Source organism: Cervus elaphus, chromosome 9 (genome assembly GCF_910594005.1).
Source record: "Cervus elaphus chromosome 9, mCerEla1.1, whole genome shotgun sequence".
Lineage (NCBI taxonomy): Eukaryota > Metazoa > Chordata > Mammalia > Artiodactyla > Cervidae > Cervus > Cervus elaphus.
Window position 1 is genome coordinate 12,510,225 of NC_057823.1, and position 24,047 is coordinate 12,534,271.

General features: G+C 36.5%; 2 protein-coding genes across 2 annotated transcripts; both read left to right on the forward strand.

Annotated features, from left to right (window-relative positions):
* Positions 1-4,253: 4,253 nt before the first annotated feature.
* LOC122699880 (olfactory receptor 7A17-like) lies at positions 4,254-5,324 on the forward strand. Its single transcript, XM_043912311.1, has one exon. It carries the CDS (start codon positions 4,254-4,256, stop codon positions 5,322-5,324), a length of 1,071 nt encoding a protein of 356 aa, XP_043768246.1.
* Positions 5,325-22,164: 16,840 nt separating this feature from the next.
* Positions 22,165-23,118, forward strand: LOC122699881 (olfactory receptor 7A10-like). The gene has a single exon (XM_043912312.1). It carries the CDS (start codon positions 22,165-22,167, stop codon positions 23,116-23,118), a length of 954 nt encoding a protein of 317 aa, XP_043768247.1.
* Positions 23,119-24,047: the final 929 nt, after the last annotated feature.

The following is a 24,047-nucleotide window of genomic DNA, read 5'->3' on the forward strand; positions in this document are numbered from 1 at the left end:
AATATTGTGTGAAAATGAGAATGTTAACGGGCTTAGTTTGCAATCATTTTTCTACCTGTAAGACTGAATATATTTGTAGAATACTTTTCTAGTTACATTCTCTATTTGACTGTTTTTCTACTTGCTTAAGTTCTTTGCTTTTATAGCAAATTCAATTTTTTTTCCTATTTCTTTTTTTGTTTGTATCCTCAAATAATTGGAATTTTTAATCGATTTTTTTCTTTAACATTTAGTTATTGTATGTATGTATGTATGTACGTATCTATCTATCTATAATCAATTTGGTTTAGTCACTCAGTCCTGTCCAGCTCTTTGTGACCCTGTAGACTGCAGCCCACCAGGCTTCCCTGTCCATCATATTGTATGTATGTATGTATGTATGTATGTATGTATCTATAATCAATTCGGTTTAGTCACTCAGTCCTGTCCAGCTCTTTGTGACCCTGTAGACTGCAGCCCACCAGGCTTCCCTGTCCATCATCAACTCCTGGAGCTTGCTCAAACTCATGTCCATCAAGTCAGTGATGCCATTCACCCAGCTCATCCTCTGTTGTCACCTTCTCCTCCTGCCTTCAATCTTTCCCTGCATCAGGGTCTTTTCCAATGAGTCAGTTCTTCGAATTAGGTGGCCAAAGTATTGGTGCTTCAGCTTCAGCATCAGTCCTTCCAATGAATATTCAGGACTGATCTCCTTTAGGATGGACTGGTTTGTTCTCTTTGCAGGTCAAGGGACTCTCGAGAGTCTTCTCCAACACCACAGTTCAAAAGCATCAATATGTATATATATATATATATATATATAAGTATTTGCAAAACTGAACCCCTGCCTCTTGAATCACCTGCATTGGCAAGCAGATTCTATACCGCTGAGACATCTAGGAAGCCCCTCTTTTGCATACTTGGTGTTATTAAATCACTCTTTGCATATATCCAACTACTTTCCATATCTACTGTTCCTCATTGTTTCTTTTCTTCTCTGGTGATTAGATTTATTTCTAAAAGTTGCACCAAAATAACTCTGTGTTAAGGCAATCTTTACATTTGATGAAAATCATCTTGTCTTCCATATGGGTATTTGAATCCTTCTGTCTCTGTTAATGGAGCTTCCCAGGTGGCTGAGCCGGTAAAAAAATCTTCCTGCAATACAGGTGACCTGGGTTTGTTTCCTGGGGGGAGAAGATCCTCTGGAGAGGGGAATGGCAACCCACTCCAGTGCTCTTGTCTGGAGAATCCCATGGACAGAGGAGCCTGGTGGGCTACAGTCCATGGGGTCACAAAGAGTCAGACATGACTGAGAGACTGAGCGTGTGCACACACACAGGTCTTTGTGTAAGAGGAAGTGATAATTCAGGTACTACTTTCTCTCAGTATTTTAAAAGATTTTCTCTCATTTAATTTTATTCCCAAGATTTTGGTAATCCACAAGCGAATTAGTGGCTTTTGCAGGCCAAAATCTTGGCTTTCTCTGCTCACCAAAGCTGAATAAAATATACGGAGACAGAGTTTGGAGGAAATAGAAAGGTGACTTTAATTCTCAGCTGGCAGAGGGGGAACACAGAAGGCTAATGCCTCAAGAACTGTGCCTCTCTCCATGAGGAGTCTAGGGGATGTAGGAGACAGAGGGCCCCAGGTTAGATGTTTACAACTAGCCCCCTGTTTACATGTCCTGAGACAAGAGATGGGTGACCCCTCCCGTTGAGGAATTTATAACCAGCCTCCTGTTTGCCCTCCAAAATGAAAGTAACAACAGAAATAGGCAGTCTTTGTCTCTTGTAAACATCTCAGGGAAGTAACCATGGCAAGGACAAAGGGAGACGGAACTCGGTCTGAGTAGAGGATGAAGGGATTTCTGTTCCTCCCTCTTTTTGGGACAAGGGAGACACTGCACATGCTCAGAAGGGCTCCTTGTGGGTCACAAGTCAAACGATAATGTCAGACCGTAATGAGTCCTGTTCCTCCCAGAAGCCTTAACTTCAAAATCTACCTTGGCTGAGGGGGTGTGTGAACCTGCACCCCAGGTGAGAGACCCAGGGTAGGTCGGGTGTGGAAAAAGAAAGCAGGTAATTGGCCTGAAGGAAAATGAAGACCCAGAAGAACTGGCTTGTATAAGTGTTTAACCCTCTCACTGGGGGGACACCGACACTCTTTCTCTCTGGGTGTGCATCTCTGCCTTGCTTCTACCTCAACTAAACAAACCGTTACTCTATGTGTGCTCCCACTTGTTGTTCTGTGTCTCTAATAATAAACTTTGTACCTACATTTATGGTTTCTGCCTCTCTGATAAACACATTTTTCAGTGGGAGCAAAAATCCAGAGAAAAGCAGCCTCTAGCCTATAACCCTTGCTGCTTTGGTGGTGAGAAATGAAAATGTCTCCTGCCATATCAATAAACAAGACATGTCACAGCCATCATTGATTTCTGGCCTCCAAATGTGATTGTGATCTCCCCAATCTATGATCCAGCAGATGCCACCAACAGCAAGTTGATTGCTGAGGAGCAGGGGGAATGCAAGAAGCAAGGTGAACAAGGAAATAGGATTGGCACCAGATAGCTGAGGTGCACATGAAAGGAATGAATTCAGTGAGCCCAGAGGCTTGCATTTTCTCATGCATAAAATGGGAAATTCTTTGACTTGATACCTGATCTTTGATGTTCAGAATGCCTGCTCCCTTTGTTGCAAACTTGTATATAGCCTGACTTCCACTCCTGCCTCCTTGGAGCAGTTTTCTCAGAGTTACTGAGATTCTATCTCCCTGGCTCTGAGTCCTTAACATTCCCACCAAATAAAATAACTCTCTACTTTCAGGCTGTGATTATATTTTTTAGTGAACAGTGGCTAGGATTCCTGGTTCTCATCCGGGATACCCAGGTTCAATTCCTGGGCAGGGAATTTAGATCTTGCTTCATGCCACTGCTCACTGCTCCCTCACTGAGATCATAGGGGCTTACATAAGATGAAGGCTCACAGTCAGGGGTTGGTGATGAGGAACAAATGTGCAAGGATCTTGTCTTCTTCCTCTTGTATTGTTTCAAAAACAGTCATAGGCTGGCATCAGTAACCTAGTAATTGAGTCTGGCAGTCAGGGGACTCTATGACCTTCTTTCTGATATGTAAAAAGAATCAAAAGGGGGAGAGTGCTGTAAAGGTAAGCACTAGATAAAGGATGTATTTAGCATAGAGTCAAAGGATAGTCAGGGTTAGAGTTAGCGTTAGACGGGGAAGCCTGGAGTGCTGCTGTCCATGTGGTCGCAGAGAGTATGACATGACTCAGTGACTGAACAACAACAGCAGAAAAGGATAAAAGATGCAAAATGTAGTTCCTGCAGACTTTGGGGGCAGAAAAGCAAACTCAGTTAAAGACTACAGATTAGGAACAGTTGAAATAAAAACTAAAGGATGTTCAGGCCTGCTCACTGTTCTCCATATCGGCTTGATTCTTAGGAAAGGGACAGGAAAAACTCACTCCCCTTTTTTCCCATTTCACTGCAACATGACCCACACTGATATTAAATTATAACTAACATATATGTGTGTATACATATATAGAGACTGGTTTTGGATGTATCAGTTTTGTTTCATATAGTCTTCTAAAATTGAATTTCATAAGTTCTGAAAGTACATAACATTGATAAGGGGACTCCGTGTCTTGAAGCTTCAGCAGTAGCAGGAAGGCCCTCTCCTTTTTCTACATCTTCTGACACCATCTCTCTTCTCTCACTCTCCTGCTCATGTCCCTCATTAGAATGACTTCCTTTTCTGGACTGAACCATCTTACATGAGCACTTTCCAGGCCCTTGCACTGGCTCTTCCCTTGCCAGGTACACACTTTCCCAGTTATGCTCACGTCACTGGCTCTCTCCTCCTTGCAATCTGCTCAAATATCACCTTGTTCGAAGTTTCTTCCTGGACATGTAATTAAAAATAACACCTTTCCCTGACTCTGTCTATTATATCTGCTTTATCTTCGTAGCATCAATAACCATTGGACACACTTCCTATTGTTTTTTATTTGCTTCTCTTCTCCATAACTGGATCTTGGAATTTTTGTTTTTCAGAACTCTGCATTTATTGCATGTACAGTACCTAGTCTTTGTCTCAATTCAAGACAAATTCCTCAAATACGTGAAAGAGTTTCTCATTAAAAACTTGAATACATGACATCTTGAGGAAAAACCTGCTAATTAGAGATGGCACAGGTAAATCCCTAAAAAGATTCAAATCCATGAACAAAATACTGAAATTAACTTCTTCATGACAAAATACATATGGTCCCATTTAAAAAATGTGAATAATGCCAGTTTGTATGAAATCAGTCACGATATTTACCTGTTTCCTGGTAATCATACCCACCGTGTAACAGCAAGGAACCAAACAGGAAGCTCAGAATTTCTTCTTATGGGGTTTTCAGAGTCACTTGAACTGCAGCCCCTCATATTTGGGCTTTTCCTCTCCATGTACCTGATCACTGTGTTTGGAAACCTGCTCATCATCCTGGCCGTCAGCTCAGACTCCCACCTCCACACCCCCATGTACTTCTTTCTCTCCAACCTGTCCTTTGTAGACATCTGCCTTACCTCCACCACCATCCCAAAGATGCTGAAGAACATTTGGACACTGAGTAAAGTTATAACCTACGAAGGCTGCATTATTCAGATGCAGTTTTTCACGCTCTTTATAGGACTGGACGTCTTCCTCCTGACCGTGATGGCCTATGACCGCTTTGTGGCCATCTGCCACCCCCTGCACTACATGGTCATCATGAGCCCCCGGCTCTGTGCACTGATGGTGCTGCTGTCCTGGGTCATCAGCGTCCTGAACTCCTTGTTAGAAAGTTTAATGATGTGGAGACTGTCCTTCTGTACAGTCTTAGAAATTCCCCATTTTTTCTGTGAACTCAATCAGATGATCCAACTTGCCTGTTCTGACACCTTTCTCAACAATTTGGAGATGTATTTTAAAGCTGTGTTTCTGGCTGGTGGTTCCCTTATATGTATCGTTTACTCTTACTCTAAGATAGTGTCCTCCATACATAAAATCTCATCTGCTCAGGGGAAGTATAAAGCATTTTCCAGCTGTGCATCACACCTCTTAGTTGTCTCGATATTTTATTGTACAGGCTTAGGTGTTTATCTTAGCTTGGCGGGTACTCACAGCTCACACTCAAGTGCAACAGCCTCGGTGATGTACACTGTGGTCACACCCATGCTGAACCCCTTCATCTACAGTCTGAGGAATAAAGACTTAAAGAAGGGTCTGAGAAAACTCTTTGGAAAGGTGATTTTAAAAGGTCCTATTGTCATAGATCTTAAGAAGTACCTGTAGTAGCAGAGCTCAAACATTGAGCCCAGTGTTGCCATTGTTTGGTCAGATTGTGGAAATAGAGGATGCCTCTTCTATTTTTCTTGAAATTTTTATTTTGATTTCAACTTTATACAATTTATGTAACTCACTTTTATGCTCTGTGATGTCTGATATCCAACATTTCTCCTTTTTAAGTTTCCTACTCTCCCAAATTTCCAGTCTTGGATATGAAACATTGGAAATTCCCATTTATCTCAAGGTGCTACATGGATCTCTTAAGAATAATTTCTCCTCAGATGAAATAGTAAGGCTAGAGTGAGCATTGTTGTCTTTTGCTTAACTAAAAGAAGAGTTATGAATTATTCAATCCCTAGGGGGGAAGATCCCTACTTTTGGCATTCACAACTATCAATAAGTTTATAACAGGGGAAAACTGAGAATGTAGTTTTAATTTTTCTCAACATCATTCTGTGCATATTCCTGTTCTAACTACTCTTCTTGATAATACAAGTTTTAAATTACTGATTGTTATCACTGGTCATAGCATATTTTTCTACTAATTAGGATCTTGCTGTCTTATAGAGCTGGTGTCCACTGTGTCTTCCATCATTACTGGCAAATACTGATAATATACTACATGTTTCCAAGTGAAATCTACACTGAAAGACACATATGAAAAAATAGGCTGATACAATATGAACTTAGACTTCACTGTATATAAGATGAAGCAAAATATCAAAGTCATGCATTTATTACTTTTCAAAAATCTATGTTTTTCAGATGATTCATAGATTCATTAAAATATGGACTATGAGTATCTGTTTGAAAGGTACATTCTTTAAGTTGAAGGACTGGTGGGATATTTTTTTAAATTATTTTTTATTCCTGATTAGAAATTTCCAGTGCTTTCAGTAATTATTATTCTTTCCATTTCTCTTAATAAAATATCTCCATCTATTCATAATTTTGTCAGACCTCAATGGGGGCAGAGAATGAACAGTATCAATAATATCCATTAAGTATCATCCTCATTATTAAAGGATGACACATAGAAAACTCAGATTCTCTTCAGGTATGTGATTTGGGGATGTAGGTGTTGTGCAAACATCCACGTCCTTCCAACCTCGCCATGGGGCATCAAAGGGACCCCCCCTGGAGCTATATGAAACAAACTTGGACAACTGAGTGATTATGAATGTTATCTTCAACTATCAGAACAAGTTCCTTGGAATATATAGAATCAGTTTATTGTTATAGCTCTCAGTTTCATCCAGTTTGATTATTTCGTCATTTAGTTATTGCTGCATACAAACTTGCCTAAAATAAAATTGTTTAATATAGCATCTCTCTTTTCAAACGAGATGGAACAGTGTGAGGTTGTTCTGATCTCTGCAGAGCTTCTCATGAGTCTCTAGTCAGGCATGAATCTCCACCTTGTATTTCAAAGGCTCATCCGTGATGTTGTGTGTAGTTGTACTGTTCTTCTGTCTTGAATCTGTCACTGAACGACTTTCATATGTTGAGGTTAAGCTTCTAATCTGCAAGGGGAAATAAATTTCTTAAATGTGAATTACCTTAATTTGACTACCTTAATACACACATATGAAACCTTAATTTTGTCAGTTGGAAGAGATATCTCCCATCCCAGTCAGCTGTGACTCAGCTATATTTGCTCCAGATCCTACCTTGGCATGGACATTACATTTTTAAAATTCTAATAAATTTATTAAAGCAAAATTACAAGCAGTAAACTGTACTCATTTAAACTGTACCAGTGGAAGAATTTAGAAAGTCATATAACAGTTTAGAGTATGTACTGCCTGCTTCCACTTGTATACAACTTGAGAAGGCATATGATAATTTTACTGTTTTCTTAGGTATTTTTTACAAACGGAATTCCCCAGCCCTTCTATGGAATTCCTCCTTACTTCTAAAGGTAATATGAAAAAAATTAGCATAATTTGTGAAGAAGGATGCTGTGAGAAAATCTGAAACTATAAAAGTACTTGTGTAGTCAAAAGAAGACATTCAAAATTATGAAGTATGTACATGTGTGTGTTATTTATGTATTTATTCTCTCAATTGAGCACTTGTTAGGGATAGAGTAGGATAATTAAATAGTTTAGAAATATCACTAGAGGGTTAAAGATAGAGAGGGGATTTTAAGGGAGTTTTGGAAATATTGTAAGCTAATGACCACTCAAGAAAATAATTTCATAACCAAGCAACAATATCCATATGTAGTTAAAGAATAAGACAATGGTTTAGGATCTACATATTGTTACACAAAGTCAAGAAGAGAATGGTCCTTGAAGAGTAGCATTTCTGCATGAAGCCAAGACATGAGGATAGGTGAAAAGGGAAAGAAATTAGGTGAAAGCAGACATTATAATGAAACTTGAAATTAATAACCGTATTTTAGTATATGTCATCACTCTTTTGCTAATACGTTATTTCAACAGCACCTTAACAGTACTAGTTAGACCACAGAGGGTCAAAGTGAGGCAGGACATAGATGGGCTCCAGGTTAAACATTTACAACTGGCCTCCTCTTTGCATTTCCTGAGACAAGAGACAGGTGGGCTCCAGTTCAAGGCATTTACAATCAGCCTCTTGTTGGACCTCTGAAATGGAAGTGACAACAGAAACAGGGTAAATAGCCAGTATTCACCTCTTGTAAACACCTTAATGTATAGACATGGTGAGGACAAAGCAAAGGATTAAGGGAGCTCCACTCCCCCCTCCCCCTTCCCCCACCCCTGCTTTTAGGACAGGGGAGACACTGCACATGCTCAGAACGTTATTTGGGGGTCAAAACTCAGGGGATGACGCCAGGCCATAAAGAGTCTTGCTCCTCCCAGAAGCCTTCACTTTGAGATCCATCTTGGCTGAGGGGTGCGGGTGCACCCAAGGGAGAGTCCCAGGGTAGGTCAGGGTGGAAAAAGAGGCCAAATAATTGGCTGAAGGTAAATAAAGACCAGAGAGAACTGACCCATATAAATCACTTAACTGACACTTGAGTGTGCTCCTCCTCACTGGGGGGATGCCCACACCCTTTCTCTCCAGCTGTGCATCTCTGCCTTGCTTCTATCTTAACTAAAAATGCATTTCTCTGTGTGCTCCTCCACTTGTTGTTGATCTGTGTCTCTAATTATAAACTTTGTGCCTGCATTTACAGGTGAAGTTCTAGAAGTCAGAAGTCAAAACTCATTTATTGAGCTGCATATAAGATGTCTGGGAGATCTGGGATCCATGTGGACACTCCAGGGAAGAAGGTCTTGCCTTCCTAGACTACTTTCTGGAGGCACCTCCATTCCTTATCTCATGGTCCTTCCTCATCTTCAAAGCCAGCAGTGTAGCATCCTCAAATCTCTGACTCCAATTTTTCTTCCTCTTTCCTCCACACTCAGAAGTCCATTGTAATGACTTTTTACAAACCAAGGTAATTCATGGGGCTTCCCAAGTGGCTCAGCGGTAAAGAACCCACCTGCCAATGCAGGAGTTGCAGGTTCAATCCCCAGGTCAGGAAGATCCCCTGGTGGAGGAAATGGCAATCCACTCCAGTATTCTTGCCTGGAAAATCCCATGGACAGAGGAGCCCAGTGGGCTACCATCCATTGGGTGGCAAAGTCGGACGTGATGAAGCACACACATCTTTCTGTTGGTCAGCAGTTCGGCATGTAGCTCCCTTCAGGGTCTGTATTCAGTCAAAGGCCTGTTACAGCCTCTGAAACCTGAACAAGACTACTTCTATTAACTTCTGCAATAATTTGCCTTTATGGACGCATATTAAATGTTCTTAGGATCAGGATGTGGACATATTTTTGAGGCATTTATTCTGCCTATTATTATAAACTATTTTCTTGATGTATGTGATTTTATATAATTCAAGAGCAAACTCTGGGAGAGAATGAAGGACCAGGGAAGCCTGGCCTGCTGCAGCTCATGGGGTGGCAAAGAGTTAGACATGACTTAGGGATTGAATAAACAACAACAAAAATCTGTATATGAAGAATCAAAAACAGATTTTATTACAACCTCTGCAGGGAGTCAAACTTTTGCTTTCAAAATTACAGACAAAAGTAGATTTTCTTTTGGTGCAGAGCACCTAAACTCACCTATGACTGACTCACAGTCACAGCCTGCTACTCAAGGTGTGCCCACAGACCGGGACGTGCAGCATCGCACCCCAGCAGCTGTTGGACATGCAGGGCCCTGGGGCCCACTGCACAGCTGCTTAGCTGGAAACTGTAGCTGAGTTACGACCCTCAGTGATGTGTGTGCACAACACACTTGGAGCTGTGTGTGTGTTTAGTCATTCAGTCGTGTACGACTCTTTGAGACTTCACGGACTGTAGCCCTCCAGACTCCTCTGTCCAGATTTCCCAGGCCAGAATTCTAGAGTGGGTTACCATTTCCTTCTCCAGGGGATCTTCCTGACTCAGGGATTGAATCCGCATCCCCTGCATGGATAGACAGGTTCTTAATCGTTGAGCCACCTGGGAAGCTAGAAACTTGGAGCAGTGCTGGTTTAAAGGGTGTTTATCACCTTCTAACTGCTAACATTTTTACAGGACAATTATCTGTGTTGAGTCCTGTCCTGGATATTGTGGGTGTTTAGCTGCATCCTCTTTGACATTGCCACATATCTCCAGGATCAAAACCCAGTTCTCTGACTGGGAACCATGAACCAGAGTTTGAGAACTGGAAACATCCTGATAAAATTCCAGTCAAGACTCCATCCCAAAACAAGTTTGTGATTTTTAGCAGAATGTGAAATTCCTCTGAACCTCATTCCTGAAATGGAGGATGGAGTTGTAGTAGTACCACCTCACAGAAGAAGCTTCTCTAAAAATTAAATCTCTGTAATGTGTTGAGGTAGGTTATGGTGTTTGGCAATATCTAAATATATCTCACAACTTACAAACCTTTTTAAATTAAGGGCTAACTGGTAGCTCTTAACTTCAGATATATATGGAATTCCTAAATAGCAAAAGGGTCAGGAAGTCATGGAGTGCACTCCAATGTTTTACATTAAAGGGACACACTTGTCCCTCTCAGAAAGAGGGAAAAAAGCTTTTCTAAGGATTTCCTGAGCTATGTCCCCACCATAGGTCAATGCTTTATTGAACCAAGAGACATAGTCACGACAGTTACCTGAGTCTCAGAGGCTAGAGAAAACTTAAGCTCAGGATTGGGTTAAAGTGCTGGGAGATTTAGATAGCTGGAGGACAAGAGAGTTAATAGAGAAATATTAATACAAATTTAGTCCTTCTGGCTTTATTACCTGGTCTCCTGAGAACAGAGAATCAATAGGGAAACACACCCTTTCTGTCCAGACCAACTCCCTCAGGAATTTCATGTGCTTACAGGTCATTGTATTAATAACAAGAGGGGAATGTACATAATGAGAACTGTGAATATCTCCTCTGTTGTGTCCCTGAACTTGAACAACCTGGGCATGGATGAGACAAGTTGTTGCTTTTAGAGTCCTAAGACTGGTGAAGGACCAATGCATGGCCCTTTCCTGCTGACTTGTCTGGGGACAGAGCTTCAGTCTCCATCATCGACCATCCAGGAAGGGATTCAGACTCCCACACGAGGTCCTTCCTCTCAGCATTCCCATGCAGGTGAGTTCAAAAGCCCAAAAGACACTGCAGAAGAATGACAAATAGAATGAAATCCAAGAACGATTACGTGAGAGAATGTTTACTTCAGTTCATCCCAGAGACCATTGTGGTTGTTTTCTTGCTTGATTAAAATATCAGTGTATTTTAATGATGCTAAAAAGAGTAGTGAATGTAGAACTCAGGAAGATGATGATCTGTGATGTCAATTAAATGTTAGGAGTGGAAGCCCCATTAGAAAATGGGGGAGAAACATAAATTCCTTCCAGTAAGAGTAGAACATACGCCCAAATATCTTAATTAGCTGGAATAGAGAGATAGGCTATTAGTTGGAGGGCTATAAAATGAAGTTAAAGCATTTCTTTTTAACTTTTAAAATGGAGCATATTTCCATTATGCTTCTGTAATGAGAACATTTCACACCAAGAAGTGCTTGCAAATATATCTTTGCAACAGCAGGTGCGAGAGACATTTTTCACATTATTTTCCGTGGGAAAAAAAAAGAAAAAATTCAGATGTGTAAAGGGGGAATACAGATGTGCTTACCTTGTAACTATCTCATTATCTGAGAGGATGAATATGTATGTGGATTTATTGATCATTTAGTTTCTCTATCTCAAATTATTTGTGTGAACTTTTTGCATTAGTATAGGCAGAGAGGAGAAATTTTCTGTTGTTACTTCCAATCTTTCAAACGACGAATTGTTATTTTTTTTCTGTTTTTTTTTTTTTAACCCCCATAGACTGGCTGTTTGCTATGTAGCTATGCATAGGGGCTGGACAGGGAAGTCTGGTGTGCTGAGTCCATGGGGTCACAGAGAGTTGGACACGACACCACTGAGCGACTGAACTGAACTGAACTGAAGGGGCCTTCCCAGGTGGTGTTAATGGTAAAGAACACTCCTGCCATTGCAGGAGACATAAGAGATGCTGGTTTGATCCCTGGGTTGGGAAGATCCCCTGGAGGAAGGCATGGCAACCCATTCCAGTGTGCTTGCCTGGAGAATCCCTTGAACAGAGGGGCCTGGCGGGCTACTGTCCCATGGGGTCACAAAGACTCGGACACAACTCAAGCGACTTAGCACACATGCATGCCTGTACATGTATGCATAGATGCATCTGAGAGGAGTTGTGAGTGTATATAGTTTTCATGTGATCAATGTATCAGTCAAGCACATGCGCTCCCTCCACTGCTTTTCCATTTTTTAAATTTTTCTGAAAGAATTGAGTTTTCAGGTTAGAATTCCTCACTTGTAAATTCTTGTTTTAACAAAAATGGCCGTGAAGTAACTACATCTTTAGTGCTAATTGATCACCCTATTTAATTTCTCCAAGTCTTTATATTGCTGTTTTCCTTCGCTTTCTTTTGTTTTGCTTTCCAGTGTGTGTGTGTGTGTGTGTGTGTGTGTGTGTGATTAGATCTGTTTCTGAAAGTTGCATCAAACCTGGCATTCATGTGGAAGGCACGCTTCATTACCATTTGACCAAAGATCACTTGCGTCTTCCTAAAACAAATAATAATCCACACATATTCATGTAAGAGGAAATAACTCAGGCAATGCATTCTCATTACATTTTAAAATTCATTCTGTTACAGTCTTTTTTTTTTTTTTAACCAAGTCTCGGCAATTTAATTTTGTATTGGTGACCCATGTTGATGTTGTTAAATCATTACTATTTAATATTTCTCTATAATTTTCTTTAGATATTCACCCAATTTTGTTACATACAGCTGTTTTGAAACCACTTGACTTAGACTAATTTCATTCTCACTGACATTTTGTCCCATAAATTCTTAATTTATTGTAAAACATCTCTTTGTATACTATCTACATATACATGCCAATACACTTTTATACAAATGCATGAATAGGATCCTTTGCACATCAAAATTGCTCCTCATGTTTTAGTGAAATCATTTTCCCTACCTTTTTTCCTTCTTAATAATTTCTCATAGACTTGCCTCCAATTACTACTCAAATGACTTATTATTTATTTGACTGTATCATGGGCTTCCCAGGTGGTTCAGTGGGTAAAGAATCTGCCTGCAATGCATGAGCCACAGGAGACACAGGAAATGTGAGTTCGGTCCCTGGGTTGGGCAGATCTCCTGGATGAGGGCATAGAATCCACTCCAGTATTCTTGCCTGGAGAATCCCATGGATGGAGGAGCCTTGTGGGTTACAGTCCACAGGGTCACATGGAGTCAGACACGACATCCGTGCACACACGTGCAGAACCTGCATCGTGTGCCTGTATTACTCTCCCTTTGATGGTCCTTCACGTCTTTTAAAATTAAATCACTAGCATATCAATGATACAGAAACATAAGGTAGGGAAAGTCAGAATCTAGCTGTGACTGTGGTTGTCACCCGTGGAGGGCTCAGAAGAAGTTAGAGACATTGCACAACATCCTACAAGGCACAGGACAGATCCCATCACAACAATCTGGATCAGAGGGCCAGTTGTGCCAGCACTGGAGAATCCTGAGTTAAAGCACATCCACATTGTGAATAGTTAGAGATGTCTTCAGATTTTCCCCTAAAATACTGTCGTTTTTGCCAGAAGAGTCAGAGAGCACTCCTTTGCTACTAGTTTGAAAGTTCTTGGCTCAAGTTTTTCCCAAGATGATGGTATGTAAGAGCTTCCTTGTTGTCTTCATAAGCTATATACTGAGTTAGAGAAAATTTATATATTTAATATATAAAAATATATGATACAAAATATATTTAATATTATATAATATATATAATCAAAATGGTGACCAAGTAAATATATTTGATTTGCCTATTACTGTTATATACTCATATTATATGCCCATTTTCCTACACTAAACAGACTCTCAAGTAATTTTTACAAATTATGTTTTCAAATGACTTTTAATAATTAGCTTTTTATTTTTAAATAATACTGGATACACAGGACGGTACAGAAAAATTCAGAAATGTCCCATGAGCTCTTCACCCAATTTCTCCCAATATCTTAAATACCATAATATCAAAACCAGGAATTGACACTGGTACCATCCACAGATGCTCTCACATCGTAGATATTTCAGATAGTAAAATTTCTCCAGTTTTATGTGTGTGTGTGACTTTTGAGGCATATTTTTGGCCATAACATTTAAAAATTTAATTTAGTTGTACATCTCTATTATCTCACTTCTGAGCATCTTGCCTTATTTACGATGATTTTACACAGCCATCGATTTTATATGTAGATTTCAAGATATTAATCTAAAATATTTTGGTTACTCTTACACTGGGGCTATAATTGTTCTAATATTTTATTAATATTATATGTTGGGGGGAGGGCAAAACTTCATTTTTTGCTAAATAGTTATGCCAGCTATTACCAACAATTCTATCCTTCCAAAGTTAAATAAATGTTCATGTATACTAAATGTTGATATAAGATGAGAAATAAGTCCTGATTCATTCAACAACAATAAATGAGCATTTGCTACTTGAAAAAAACATTATATGAACATTACATAGTATATTATTTTACCTATAGGTCATTTTCAGTTTAATTAATTCTTATTGACATCATAAATTATTTCTTGTTCATTTAGTTTTCAATACTTCCTTTAATTTCATTTACTAGACTTGTTTTTTGGAGAAGGAAATGGCAGCCCACTCCAGTGTTCTTGCCTGGAGAATCCCAGGGACAGAGGAGCCTGGTGGGCTGCTGTCTATGGGGTCGCACAGAGTCGGGCATGACTGAAGCCACTTAGCAGGAGCAGCAGACTTGTTTTGTAATTATATTATTTAACTTGGATTCATTATTTCCTTACTTTTTATTTTTACCAATTTAGTTTTGTGAAAGTGTTAGTCGTTCAGTTGTGTCCGACTCTTTGTGACCCTATGGACTGTAGCCCACGAGCCTCCACTGTCCATGGAATTCTCCAAGGAAGATACTAGAGTGGGCTGCCATTTTTTCCTCCAGGGGATCTTCCCGACCCAGGGATTGAAGACGGGTCTCCTGCACTACAGGCAGATGGTTTACTGTCTGAGCCATCACATATAGTCACATACTTGGTTAACAAAACAGGTGAAGTCTCTGCCTGGGGGATCTAGAATCATGACTGAGAAGACAGAATACAATGAAAGGCATGTATGCATAATGCAATGCCCTCCGATAACTAACATGAAGAAAGTAATTTAGTGACAAGATTGGAATTGTCACAGAGTGTGGGTGTATATGTGTGGACCGTGGACTTTGTTGATGCTGGGACAAAGATCAGACTTAGGACAAAGGATGTCTTGAGAACTAATCAAAAAAGCAATCAAAACACAAGCAAAGCAAAGCAAAGATGCCATTTATGAAAATGGAGACAGAGACTTGCCAGGTCTGCAATGTGAACCTGGTTAGTCAAATAAACAAGAAATGGGCACAGGAAAACAATTCTGCTAGCTGGTATGTCAAATGCTCAATATTCAGTTACTTTCATTTTACTTTATAAACGTCCTTGTGTACAGTATTGGTTTATTGCTTTTGGCATTTTATCTCATGGGCTGTAAAATCTCTAATTGTTTCACACCATAAAGATATAGTGATCTTTTCTTTTGAATGCCTTTATTTTAGCTTTTTCATTATTTTCCATGGCCAAGGACAAAATATAACAACACATGAAATGTCACCAGAACTGAAGATGCTTTTCCTCACCAAAATCTCAGGGATCTTTTGAGCTTATGCACCATCTCCCTCCCTCTCAGGTCTCTCTCGATCTTTCTCTCTCTCTCTATATATATATATATACATGTATATAAAACATATATATATTTCTGCCTGCTTGTGCTCAGTCATACCCAATTCCTTGCAACTGCATGGACTGTAACCCACCAGGCTCTTATGTCCATGGGATTTTTCAGTCAAGAACACTAAAGTGGGTGGCCATGCCCTCCTCCAGGGGATCTTCCTGACTCAGGGATTGAAATTATGTCTCCCGTGACTCCTCCTCCATTGACAGGTAGATTCTTTACCACTGAGCTATCTAGCAATCCATATATATATATATATGGATTGTATATATATGGATTATACCTATATATGTGGATTATACATATCTATGTAGAATTACATATATGTGTGTGTGTATATATATATACATATATATGTAAATTTATACATATATATATGTAAAATCTAGGTTTCAAATATTTCATGTTTTTCATATTTTCATATATTTCATTATTTTCATGTATTTCATATATTTCATATAGTTCATTCTTTTCATATATTTCATGTTTTCATATTTCATATATTTCATATTTTTCATATATTTTCATATTCTTCATATATTTCAAATATTTTCATATATTTCATATATTTTTCATATATTTCATATATTTCACATATTTCATATGTTTAAATATTTTTCAGATATTTCATTTATTTCCATATTTTTCATATATTGTCATATTCCTCATATATTTCATATATTTAAATATTTTCCAAATATTTCATATAATTCATATATCTTCATATTTTTCATATTTTTCATGTATTTTCATATCCTTCATATTTTTCATATATTTTCATATTCTTCATAATTTCAATACAGTTCATATATTTCATATATTTACATATATTTCATATATTTCATATTCTTCATATATTTCATATATTTCATATTTTTCATGTATTTTCATAACCTTCATATTTTCATGTATTTTCATATATTTCATATTTTTCATATATTTTCATACTTTAAATATTTTTCATATATTTCATATTTTTCATATAATTTCATATTCTTCATATTTTTCATATATTCTTCATATTTTTCATATATTTTCATATTCTTCATATTTTTCATATATTCTCATATTCTTCATAATTTTCATATATTTTTATACATTTCATATACTTTCATATATTTAATATTTTTCATATATTTCCATAGTTTTCATATATTTCATATATTTTCATACATTTTCATATTCTTCATATCTTTCACATATTTTCATATTCTTCATATCTTTCACATATTTTCATATTCTTCATATTTTTCACACATTTTCATATTCTTCATATTTTTCATATGTTTTCATATTCTTCATATTTTTAGAATATTTTCATATTCTTCATATTTTTCACCTATTTTCATATTCTTCATATTTTTGGAATATTTTAATATTCTTCATATTTTTAGAATATTTTCATATTTTCACATACTTTCATATTCATCATATTTTTGGAATATTTCCATATGTTTCACATATTTTCATATTCTTCATATTTTTACAATATTTTCATATTCTACATATTTTCATATTCTTCATATTTTTGGAATATATTCATTATCTTCATATTTTCCCCATATTTTCATATACTTCATATTTTTCACATATTTTCATATTCATCATATTTTTCACATATTTTCATAATCATCATATTTTCACATATTTTCATATTCATCATATTTTACACATATTTTCATATTCATCATATTTTTCACATATTTTCATATTCTTCATATCTTTCACAGATTTTCATATTCTTCATATTTTTAGAATATTTTCATATTCTTCATATCTTTCACATAGTTTCATATTCTTCATATTTTTAGAATATTTTCATATTCTTCATATCTTTCACAGATTTTCATATTCTTCATATTTTTAGAATATTTTCATGTTCTTCATATTTTTAGAATATTTTCATATTCTTCATATTTTTAGAATATTTTCATGTTCTTCATATCTTTCACAGATTTTCATATTCTTCATATTTTTAGAATATTTCCATATTCTTCATATCTTTCACAGATTTTCATATTCTTCATATTTTGGGAATATTTTCATATTCTTCATATCTTTCACAGATTTTCATATTCTTCATATTTTGGGAATATTTTCATATTCTTCATATTTTTCACCTATTTTCATATTCTTCATATTTTTAGAATATTTTCATATTCTTCATATTTTTCACATAGTTTCATATTCTTCATATTTTTGGAATATTTTCATATTCTTCATATCTTTCACTGATTTTCATATTCTTCATATTTTTCATATATTTTCATATTCCTCATATTCTTAGAATATTTTCATATTTTTCATATTTTCATATTTTTCACACATTTTCATATTCATATTTTTTGAATATTTTCATATTCTTCATATATTTACAATATTTTCATATTCCTCATATTTCTGGAATATTTTCATATTCTTCATATTTTTGGAATATTTTCATATTCCTCATAATTTTGGAATATTTTCATATTCCTCATATTTTTAGAATATCTTCGTATTCTTCATATTTTTCACACATTTACGTATTCTTCATATTTTTCACACATTTTCGTATTCTTCATATTTTTCACACATTTTCGTATTCTTCATAGTTTTCACACATTTTCGTATTCTTCATATTTTCACACATTTTCATATTCCTCATATTCTTAGAATATTTTCATATTTTTCATGTTTTTCACATATTTTCATATTCATCATGTTTTTCACATATTTTCATATTCTTCATATTTTTCACATAGTTTCATATTCTTCATATTTTTCACACATTTTCATATTCTTGGAATATTTTCATATTCTTCATATTTTTAGAATATTTCCATATTCTTCATTTTTTTCACATATTTTCATATTCTTCATATTTTTCACACATTTTCATATTCTTGGAATATTTTCATATTCTTCATATTTTTAGAATATTTCCATATTCTTCATTTTTTTCACATATTTTCATATTCTTCATATCTTTCACATAGTTTCATATTCTTCAAATTTTTCACCTATTTTCATATTCTTCATATTTTTGGACTATTTTAATATTCTTCATAATTTTCACCTATTTTCATACTCTTCATATTTTTGGAATATTTTCATATTCTTCATATCTTTCACTGATTTTCATATTCTTCATATTTTTGGAATATTTTCATATTCTTAATATGTTTGGAATATTTTCATATTCTTCATATGTTTACAATATTTTCATAATCTTCATATTTTTGGAATATTTTCATATTCCTCATATTTTTGGAATATTTTCATATTCCTCATATTTTTAGAATATCTTTGTATTCTTCATATTTTTCACACATTTTCGTATTCTTCATATTTTTCACACATTTTCGTATTCTTCATATTTTTCACACATTTTCATATTCCTCATATTCTTAGAATATTTTCATATTTTTCATGTTTTTCACACATTTTCATATTCATCATGTTTTTCACACATTTTCATATTCATCATGTTTTTCACACATTTTCATAGTCATCATATTTTTCACATATTTTCATATTCTTCATGTTTTTCACATATTTTCATATTCATCATATTTTTCACATATTTTCATATTCTTTGTATCTTTCACTGATTTTCATATTCTTCATATCTTTACAATATTTTCATGTTCTTCATATTTTTGGAATATTTTCATATTCTTCATATTTTTCACATAGTTTCATATTCTTCATATTTTTCACACATTTTCATATTCTTCATACTTTTGGAATATTTTCATATTCTTCATGTTTTGGGAATATTTCCATATTCTTCATTTTTTTCACATATTTTCATATTCTTCATATCTTTCACATAGTTTCATATTCTTCATATTTTTAGAATATTTTCATATTCTTCATATTTTTCACAGATTTTCATATTCTTCATATTTTTAGAATATTTTCATATTCTTCAAATTTTTCACCTATTTTCATATTCTTCATATTTTTGGAATATTTTAATATACTTCATATTTTTCACACATTTTCATATTCTTCATATTTTTGGAATATTTTCATATTCTTCATATTTTTCACACATTTTCATATGCTTCATATTTTTAGAATATTTTCATATGCTTCATATTTTTCACAGATTTTCATATTCTTCATATTTTTCATATATTTTCATATGCTTCATATTTTTCACACATTTTCATATTCTTCATATTTTTCACACATTTTCATATTCTTCATATTTTTCACACATTTTCATATGCTTCATATTTTAAAAATATTTTCATATTCTTCATATTTTTCACATATTTTCATACTCTTCATATTTTTCATATATTTTCATATTGTTCATATTTTAAAAATATTTTCATATTCTTCATATTTTTCACATATTTTCATACTCTTCATATTTTTCATATATTTTCATATTGTTCATATTTTTAGAATATTTTCATATTCTTCATATTTTTCACATATTTTCATACTCTTCATATTTTTCATATATTTTCATATGCTTCATATTTTTCATATATTTTCATATTTTTCATATTCTTCACACTTTTCATATTTGTCATATTTTTCATGCATTTTCATATTCTTTATATTTTTAGAATATTTTCTTATTCTTCATACTTTTCACATATTTTCATATTCCTCATATTTTTCACACATTGTCATATTCTTCATATTTTTAGAAGATTTTCATATTCTTCATAGTTTTAGAGTATTTTCATATAGTTCATATTTTTCATACATTTTCATATTCTTCATATCTTTCATACATTTTCATATTCTTCATATTTTTAGAATATTTTCTTATTCTTCATATCTTTCACATATTTTCATATATTTCATATATTTTCATATTTTCACATATGTCTTATATTTTCATATTCCTCATATATTTCATGTATTTTCATATATTTCATATTTTTCACATATCTCAGATATTTTTCATATTTTTCATTTTTGAGGAAAGATACAGGCATCTGGGTAAATAATGTAGAGACACATATGTTCCCTGAACGTATCTTGATGTGCCTTTCCGACAAGAATAAAATGACGACCGAAACTGAGCACTACGTTCACTGGTACCTGGGAAATCTGCTGCTTTGCTCAGTCTTGTCGGATTCATGGGATTTCCCAGGCAAGAAAACTGAAGTGGGTTGCCATTTCCTGCTCTAGGGGATCTTCCCAACCCAGGTATTGAGCCCCCATCTCTTGCATCTTCTGCATTGGCAGACAGATTCTTTATCACTGTGCTACCTGGGAAGCCACCTGGGAAATGTACAAAAGGGAATTTCTGGATGCCCTTTCTACATAATCTGATCTAATCACCTTGAGCAACATCAACCTTAACTTCATCAGGGTAGTTAAGGGTGAAAACAAGGTGGAAGTAACACAGCCTAGGAAACCAGGGTCTCCCTGTAGGTCATTGTTTTCTTGCCCCCTGGAGTGTGAGAAGTCTTCAGGGAAGCGGTACCGAGTTCACATATTCCAAGGTGACTCTCATACACAGAGGCCAGAACTCGATCAACAGAAGGGATCCATTTAAACATACAGGACATCTGTGCAGCAATTTCATAAAGTGCTAGGAGAACATAGTGGGGCTTTGAAGTTTCAACAGCAGTGGGGAGCCCACCTTATTGCTCAGCCTCCTCTGGCTCCATCTCTCCTCACTCTCCCTCTTGCTCTCATCCTCTCCCCTCATTAACCCCTCCCACATTAGTGTCTTTTTTTAAAAACTAGGGCATCCTAGACAGGTACCTTCCCCAGGGCCTTTGCACTGGCTATTCTCTCTGCCAGGCACAAAGTTCTTGTGCCTGGCACATTCATGGCTCCTGCTCTCTCTTCCTTGAGGTCTCTGTTCAAATGATAACTATTCTTTGCATGTCTTGCCTTAAATAATAGGAGCCCTTCATAAGTCTTTCCCTTATACGTGCTTTCAAATTTCTACATAGAACATTTCACCATTTCCCAGGCATATATATCCTAGAGGAGGAAATGGCAACCCACTCCAGTATTCTGTCGTGAGAAATCTCATGGATAGATGGACAGAAGAGCCTGGCAGGCTACAGCACATGAGGTTACAAAGAGTCAGACATGACCGAGCCCACACATACACACACACTCACATGCACATAATATTTTTTCTTCTTGGACAGATTTTTTAAGTTTTCATATTTCAGCACCGTATGCACATTTCCTAGACAGTACCTGAGATATTGTGTCACTCAATATATAGTGCCCAAAGGAATGAAAAAATTTCTCATTAAATATGTGGATTACATGACATCTTGGGGAAAATGCTAAAACTGGAACACATTTGCAAGTTAGAAATGACAGAGGGAATTTCCTAAAGAAGACCAAGTTCTTGCAAAATATTGAAATTAATTAAGAAATATAATTAAATATAATTAAGCAAAATACAGAGTGTATTTTTTCAACACTATAATGGGCCTTTTTGTGAAAATGAATCATATTGTCATGTTTCTTTACAGTCAACATCGACAAATGACACCAAGCAACCTCACAAAGGTTTCAGAATTTTTTCTTCTGGGATTTTCAGAGGAACCAGCACTGCAGCCCCTCATATTTGGTCTTTTCCTCTCCATGTACCTGGTCACTGTGTTTGGAAACCTGCTCATCATCCTGCTCATCAGCTCAGACTCCCACCTCCACACTCCCATGTACTTCTTCCTCTCCAACCTGTCCTTCATAGACATCTGTTTCACCTCTACCACCATCCCAAAGATGCTGCAGAACATATGGAAACAGAGCAACGCCATCACCTATGAAGGCTGTGTCACCCAGATGCATTTTTCCATACTGTTTGCAGGGTTGGATGACTTCCTCCTGACTGTGATGGCCTATGATCGGTTTGTGGCCATCTGCCACCCCCTTCACTACATGGTCATCATGAACCCCCAGCTCTGTGTAATTCTGGTTCTAGTTAGCTGGGCCATCAGTGTCCTGGATTCCTTGATACAGACCTTCATGGTATCAAGGCTGTCCTTTTGTAGAGATGTGTTTATCCCTCACTATTTCTGTGAACTCAAACAGCTGGTCCAACTTGCCAGTTCTGACCACCTCCTTAATGAAATTGCCATGTCTTTTGCAGCAGGGTTACTGGGTGCTGGTCCCTTTGCAGGCATATTTTACTCTTACTGTAGGATTGCTTCCTCCATATGTGGAATTGCATCAGCTCAGGGTAAATATAAAGCATTTTCCACCTGCGTGTCTCACCTCTCAGCTGTCTCCTTAGTTTATGGCACATGCCTGGGAGTGTACCTTAGCTCTGCTGCTACTCACAGGGCACATTCAAGTGCAATCGCCTCCGTGATGTACACTGTGGTCACACCCATGCTGAACCCCTTCATCTACAGTCTGAGGAACAAAGACATAAAGAGGGCTCTGCGAGCATTCTTCAGAGAGGCAGCTCTAAAAAGGCCCATGGTTGTGGGATAAAGAAGGGGACATAATTTAAAGTTTCAAAGCCTCAGAGTCTGAAATTATAACTCTCTGATCAGAATTTTTGATCAGATTGTGAAAAGAGAATTTGCTCCTTTATTTCTTGGAATTCTCATATTTTGACTTTGCCTCCTTCATTGCACTTTATGTAACTCACTTGATTAGCCTTAGTGATTTCTATCATATCCATCAGTTTTTCACTTTTATGATTTTCCACTCTCTCAAATTTAACAAATGGCAAGAAGCTCAGTCGCTAAATTATGTCCAACTCCTTGTGACCCTTTGGACTGTAACCCGCCATGCTCCGCTGTCCATGGGACTCTCCAGGAAAGAATACTGGAGTGGATTGCCATTTCCTCCTCCAGGGGATCTTCCTGACCTAGGGATTGTACCTGCGTCTCCTGTGCCTCTAGCATTTGCAGGCAGATTCTTTACCACTGAGCCACCTGGGAAGCTCTGGGAAATTATTATAATTGCCTTCATTTCTGTTTCTTTTGATTGTTGTGTCAGTTTGCCATTGCTACATAACAATCTGTCTTAATAGCAAGAGATGTGACATTGTTTTATTAAAATGGATGGTTTGGAATTGTGCTGATCTCTGCTCAAATCCTCCTGTGTATTTATTTACAGGAAAGTCAGCCGAGGAGGCTCTGTTGATCTTGGTTGAGCATTCTAATACACTGGGAAATCAACTAGTGGTTGTTTAGTCCCTAAATCATGTCCGACTCTTGTGATCCCATGCACTGTATCCTGCCAGGCTCGTCTGACCTTGGGATTCTCCAGGTGAGAATACCAGAGTGGGTTCCCATTTCCTTTGCAAGAGGACCTTCCCTACCCAGGGCTCCTGCACTGCAGGAAGATTCTTTACCGACTGAGCTATGAGGGAAGCCCCCAGCTAGCTATAGGCTGACTTATCATGTTCTTGG

Coding starts and splice junctions, on each gene's coding strand:
- LOC122699880 (XM_043912311.1), top strand. CDS start 4,254: ATGACAAAATACATATGGTCCCATTTAAAAAATGTGAATAATGCCAGT.
- LOC122699881 (XM_043912312.1), top strand. CDS start 22,165: ATGACACCAAGCAACCTCACAAAGGTTTCAGAATTTTTTCTTCTGGGA.